General features: G+C 50.9%; 1 protein-coding gene across 1 annotated transcript; it reads right to left on the bottom strand.

Annotated features, from left to right (window-relative positions):
- Positions 1-5229: 5229 nt before the first annotated feature.
- LOC143220151 (uncharacterized) lies at positions 5230-6545 on the bottom strand. The gene is made up of 2 exons (XM_076445879.1): positions 6039-6545; positions 5230-5934 (listed from the first exon to the last, which is right to left on the bottom strand). The coding sequence occupies exons 1-2, from the start codon at positions 6543-6545 to the stop codon at positions 5230-5232; spliced, it is 1212 nt and encodes a 403-aa protein (XP_076301994.1).
- Between the last annotated feature and the right edge of the window lie 453 nt (positions 6546-6998).

Below are 6998 nucleotides of genomic sequence, written 5' to 3' on the forward strand. Positions count from 1 at the left end.
TCTGGCAGCGTAGGAACGTGTACCGTCATTAATTCAAAATAACAAAGAATTTAGCATAATATTGTTATAAGCGTACACACAAATAAGTCCGTAGACATTTCTGCTAATGAATACAACTTTTTATACTAAAAATTGAAAATTTTGATGAAAGTCCAAAATATCATTCACTAAATTAAAGTATGCATAATTAAATGTATGACTGGGTAAAAATGCATACGGTACAATATCAAGGCAATAGTAATTTCCGACGACCATGAAGTAGTGTCGTTCCCATCTACCGAACGCATCAACTGGACGACTCCAGAGGTACCGTGCCGGCAGCGAAGGTACATATGGAGACAATCATATAATATAACACGTAATATAACAAAATAATGTCACAAACGTATGCTCAACTAATTCCAAAGGCACTTCTCTTGCACTATTCAATATCTGAAATTAAAAACATGAAATTTTGAAAAAAAATCGAAAATATCATAGCAGTATATTACTGTTCGTATTCAGATACAGAAATGAGTCTCCACTTCAGTGACGGGCACCATAACTTCATGTAAGCATTAGAAGGCCGAACGTCAAACAATTCAAGAACCACCTTATTTTAGAGACGAACGGAAAAGTCAATAGTTTCACCTATCCTGTGATTCGCGAAGGCAGGCCAGATATTCGGGAAGTAAATCCGCTGAGCAGTATGGTAAATAGACAGCTTAGTTCACCGTTCGAATATTAAAAGCAGGCCGCCAAGCCGTTGTAGAGCATTACCTATAGGTGTAGGGTCAAACTAATTACAGAATGCCTTTCCTTCCGAAAAACTTACTCGCTGCATCGGGAGTATTACGCCGTGATCAGTGATACTAACTCGTATCCAATTAAGTGTCGAGCACCTCAATTGCATGAATGAATAGGAAACTCGAGAGTCATACCGTTTGAGAGCCCTACCACCATCTTTGAGATTCAAACGGCTAAGTCAATAGCTTCACCCATCCTGTGATTTCGAGTGTCAAATCAGGTATTCAGGGAGTAAATCTGCTGAACAGCGTTGGCAATGGACAAATTAATACACGGTATGAATATTAAAGCAGACCGTCATACCGTTGTAGATCGTTACCTATTTATATATAGTCAAACTTTTTCCCGATGGCCTTACCTTTCTAGATGCTAACCCGCTGTATCGATAGTATAACATCGTATATAGTGGATAAAGTTACAACAGATTTTCATGACGGGCACCTTGACTTCATATGTGAATTAGAAGATCGGGAGTCAATCCGTTTGCGAACTTTACCACCTCCTTTGATAATCGAACGTCTGTGTCAGTAGCGTCACCTATCCTATGATATCGGATCGTCAAATGAGGTAGCCGAGGAGTAAAGCTGCTCTACAATATTGGCACTAGACACCCTGTTTCACGGTATAAATATTAAAGTACACAGTCAAACCGTTGTGGAATGATATCTATTGGTATAGATTCAAACTTCTTACAGAAGGTCTTACCTTCCGCGATCCGCACCTTCCTCATCGAGAGTATAGCCCCGTGCTCAGAGAAACACATTAGAATATATTTTAGTGTCGGGCGCCTTTATTCCATGTATGAAGTAGAAGATCGGGATTCATTCTGTTACAGAACGATTCCACCTTCTTTGCTAGTCGATCAGATAAGTCAATAGCATTAGCTATCCTGTGGTTACGAGAGACAAATCTGCTGCACGGGGGTAAATCCGCTGAAGAGTATTGGTAATAGACACCTCAGCTCACGGGTTGAATATTAATGCAGACCGTAAAACCGTTGCAGAACGCGTCCAATTGCTATAAAGTCAAACGTTTATCCAAAGGGATTACCTTCCGCGAACCTCACCCGCTCGATCGAGAGTATAACTTCGTGTTCAGAGATAGAAATTATTTTATATATAAGTGATGGGCACCTTAATTTCATGAATGCATTGGAAGATGGATGTCAAACCGTTCGAGATCGTTAACACCTTCTAGCAGAATTGAATATCTGCGTCAATAGTTTCACCTACACTTGCGACTCCGAGAGTCCAGCCTGAAATTCCAGGAGTTAATCCGCAGAATACTATTGGCAATAGACACCACAAATCACGGTTTGAGCATTAAAGTCGAAATTCAATCTGTGGGAGATCAGTGTCAATTTGTATAGAATCATGCCTTTTAACGAAGGACTTACATTCCGAGAACATAACCCGCTGTATCAAGATAATAATGACGCGTCCAAGGAAACGAATTAGTACTCATTGTAGTGATGTACACATTAATTTCATGCACGAATTATAATAGTGACCGTCAAATCGTTCTTCAACGTTATCACCTCTTCTAGAGTAGAAGTTCTAGATCAATACGTGCACCAATCCTGTCATTCCAAAGGTCAAACATGGTGTTCCTGGTGTGAATCCGTTGAATACTACTGGAAACGGACATCTTAATTCACGATATGAATATTAAGGTAGGGCGCCAAGCCTTTGTACAGCTTTACCTATTGGTTTGCTGTCACATTTTATACAGAAAGCCCTACCTACCGCGAAACAAACCCGTCATATTGAGAGCAAAACTTTGAGCTCAGAGAAGCACATTACTTTTCATTTTCACGACATGCTCCTAAATTTCAGGTACGAATAAGAAAATCGAGAGTAAAGCCATTCAACAACGATTTTCGTGTCGTATGTGTAAGTCAATATCTTGACATATTCTGTGATTCCGAAAGCTGCACAAGTTATTACCGGAGTAAATTTGCTGAACAGTATTGGCAATAGTCGCCTTATTTCACGGTATTATTATGAAAGTAGAGACTATCCGTTCGACTACGTTTCCAGTTGTTATATGGTAAAACGTTTTACCGACAACCTTTATTTCGGCGAACGTACCTCGCTATGTGGGGATTGTAACTTCGTGCTCAGAGATACAAATTAGTACACATTTTATTGCGCGGCACATAAATTTCATGTACGAATATGATGATTCAGAGTCAAACCCATGGAGAACTTTACCACCTGCTTATGTGTCGGACAAAGCTATGGCCATAGCTTCACCTATACTTTGATACCGCGAGTCAATGAAGGTATTCGTGGGGAAAAGGAGCTGAACAGTTTTGCAATGGACACCTTAATTCAGTGTATGAATATTAAAGTATAGAATCGTACAGTCCGCAAACATTAACAATTCGTATTAAGCCATTTCTTTCACCGAATACATTACCTTCCGAGAACGCAACCCGTGGCAGCGATTGTGTTCCTTAGTTTTCACGTTTTCAAATTATTATACATTTTGGCAGTCGGATACATTACTTTCATGCTTGTCAGGCACCGAAGCCGTCCGGCATTCCCCCACGGCTCACCTTGCTGAGATCTTCATCGCGCGTCGTGCTTCTAGCTCTTGGCTCTGCGGCAGTGCCGCGTGGACCACCGTGCGACACCGACACCACCTTGGACCGCGATCCCCGAGAGGTCGGTCCCTCATTCAACCACCACTCGACCGCCCTTGGCGACGGGATGGCAAAGGACGGGGACAGCCTCAACCGGCAGGGGCTCATCCCCGGACGTTATCCGACCACGTGCGACTAACTTCCGGCGCGCGCTCAGGCAGCCTGCGTCGCGCTCGCCGGAACCGCCTTCCGGAGCGAGAGCGGGCCTGGGCTCCTTCTTCTCGGCCACGCTCCGCAGCGTCCTTCTGCAGCATCACCTGCTTGCAGAAGGAGGCCACAGCTCGCCAATTCCTCTCGGGCTCCACCATGTTAGGTACGATGGCGTAGAGCGAGAGGACCCACCTTTCAACACTCTGCAGTGCCCTTCTTTCAACCGTCCAGGCCGGACACTCCTCCAGGGTGCGCTGCGCGGAGTCCACCACCGCGTCGTAGAATCAACACCCTGGCGTAACCTCACTCCCGATCTTGTTGAGGTACGCTCCGAAACACCCGTGTCCGGAGAGCACCTGCGTGAGGCGGAATGTCCGCCTGCCCCCGCTCTTCATCCAGGCGTCTAGGACCGGGGCGATGGCTCTGACGGCCCTGTGGCGGAGGCTCGTCTGACGGCTTAGCCTCCGTCACCACTCTTCCAAACAGGTCCGTCGGATCTCCTTCTTGATGTTATCCGCTTCCACCGGTCCTAGACTCGGGAGCCCGCTCGGTCGACGACGCACGAGGTCGTAAGTTCTGGCCTCCATTCCCACCAGCAGATCCAGCTGAAGGAGGCCCGCCAGGACGGAGACCGCCTCACCACTCTGATGGTCAGTCTGCGTCAGACGCTAGCGAGTCTGGCACAGCTCTTGCGGCGGGCCATCAGGTCCGCCGCCCATACAGGGGCTCCGTACAAGACCATCGAACGGATGACCCCAGAGCAAAGGCGGCGCACCTTATCGTCCGGCCCTCCTATGTTCGGGATGAGCCGGCACAGTGCCACACCCGTCCGTTCCAGGCGAGGGGCGAGCTGCTCGAAGTGATCCTCGAAGGTCCATCGGCCGTCCAGCAGGAGGCCGAGATACTTCATCGTATCCCGGATCTGGACTGTCTTTCCACCCACGTAGACCGATCCTCTTCGTACGTTGTCCGACGGTGCTACACGCTTCGTCCCGCCGTGGAACCAGATCGCCTTGGTCTTCTCCGTCGAGACGCGGAATCCCAAGCGTTCTATAGCATTAACCACTATGGCCACTCCCAGTTCGGCGAGCAGGTGCGTCCTCCCGTACTCGCAACCGCTCGCCGTAACGAGGGTGTCATCCGCGTAGCAAGTAACAGTCACCCCGTCGGGGAACGAGCCATGCAGCACTGTATCGAACGCTAAGTTTCAAAGTATCGGACCCAGTACCGACCCCTGTGGGACCCCGAAGCGCATCTCCCTGCGCACAGTACTGTCCCTCCAGGGATATTGTAAACGCCTGTTGGACAGGTAGTCTCGGACCCCTGCCGCCAGGTACTGGAGCACCTCGTGCCTCTCCATCGCCACCCTGTCGGCAGTCCTGGGTAGGGAATTAATCGCGTTGGCGATGTCCAAACTAACGGCCAACATCACCCCGCCCTGTTGGACGACCGTCTCCGACACGGACCTGACGCGCTGAACTGCGTCGATGGTCGGCCGCCCCTTCCGGAAACCGAACATTCCGTCATCCAGATCCGGTCCAGCTGCCGAGAGGTGGTCCCACAGCCTCCTGGCTACCACTCCTTCGAAGAGCTTCCCACTCTCGTCCAAAAGGCAGTTTACGCCGCCTGTACGCCGCCGGAGACTACTAGGACTTGCCCACCTCCGGCAGTAGCACCTCCTCGGCCCTCTTGCAGCACTCCGGAAACTTGTACTCTCGGACGCACTGTGTGAAGAGGGTCCTGATCCGACCTTCGAGGACACTCGACGCGAGGACCCAGGCGCGTCCAGGGATCCCGTCCAGTCCCGGCGCCTTGGATCTCGCTCCCATTTCCCCTATCGCTTGGCTCAGCTCCTCTGAGGTTACCCCACGGTCATCTGTCCATTCGACGTCGCATCGCGTCGTCGGGTCCTCCTCCGCTGTCCTCTGCTCCCAAGGTGTCGCGGGGAAGAGGGCGATGAAGACCCGCTTCGCGACGGCAGGCTCCATGCTCCCCGTAAGCGGCGGAGACCACCCCCTCACTCTGCCTAACACGACGCGATACGGACGACCCCACGGGTCCCGATGCAGCGTCTCTAGCAGCGCCTTCCATTCGGAGGATCTCGCCTTCTTGATCGCCCTGCGCAGGCTCTTGTTCGTGCGCCTGCACTCCCTGTGCAGGGCGGACTCCTCCTCCGACGTGGCCGCTCTTCCGCGTCTGGCCCGGGTGTACCGGCGGAGGGTTCGATTGGCCCTCTCCCTGAGAGTCGTGAGCTCGTCGCTCCACAAGTACACCGACGTCGGTGACTTCTTCGTTTCCCGTGGCATGGCAACGTCGCACGCCTCGGTCACGGCTCGCTGGAGCACCGAGACCTGCGCGTCGACGTCACCCGCCGGGCCTGGAGACCAGTCCTCCGCGTGCACCGCATGCGCTGCAGCTGCCACCTCCGAGCCCAGTCGATTCCGCCTCTTCTTACCTCTTCTCGACGACGACGGGCCGGGCCCGGTGCGCGGTACCGCATGAGGATTGGTATATGGTCGATCAGCAACTCGATCTTCTCTTCCACTCCCCATGCGGTGAGCCTCTTCAGCGCGGCCGTCGAGGGGAAGGAGATGTCCACCACGGTCTCCCCCGCCGGCCTCACGCACGTGCTAGCTCCGCCCCGGTTGAGGATCCTCAGATCCAACCCGGCTGCCCATTCGAGAAACGCCTCGCCTCTCGCGTTGGTCCTCCGGCACCCCCACGCGGTGGCGTGGGCGTTGAAGTCCCCGAGGACGAGCACGGGCCCGGATAGGAGCTGGTTCACCGCTCTTAGCACACTGTCCTTGCAATCCTTGTCCGCCGCAAGCGTGCGGTTTGGCGATACGTAGCAGCCCACCACTACGACGTCACCCCACCGGAATCTCACATGGCCAACCCCTTGGTGCAGCGGCGTGGGGATCGTGTTGCAGGCTGTGTCCCGCCACACCATAAAGGGTGGCATAGCTACGTCAATACCTATAACTACCCTGTGATACCGATAGTTAAACCAGGTATACTAGGAGTACATTCGCTGCACAGCATTGACAATAGATGCCTGAACGCTCGGCATGAGCATTAGAGCAGGAAGTCAAATCGTAGGGGAACATTACAAATAGTTATAGAGTCATTCTATTTGCAGACTACGTTACCTTCCGAGAACGTATCCCGCAGTATCGAGAGCATGACTTCGTGGTAAGAGAAACAAATTAGAAAACATTTTAATTACGGGCACCATAACTTCATGTATGTGTGGAAGATTGAGAGTCAAACATCTTGGGAACGTTGTGACCATTTGTGAGAGACGAACGGCTAAGTCAATATTTCCACATATCATGCGATTACGACGGTCAGACCATGTATTCCGGATGTCAATCTACAGAGCAGTATTACAAATGGACACGTTCATTCACGGTAT

The sequence above is a fragment of the Lasioglossum baleicum genome, unplaced genomic scaffold, assembly GCF_051020765.1.
Source record: "Lasioglossum baleicum unplaced genomic scaffold, iyLasBale1 scaffold0266, whole genome shotgun sequence".
Lineage (NCBI taxonomy): Eukaryota > Metazoa > Arthropoda > Insecta > Hymenoptera > Halictidae > Lasioglossum > Lasioglossum baleicum.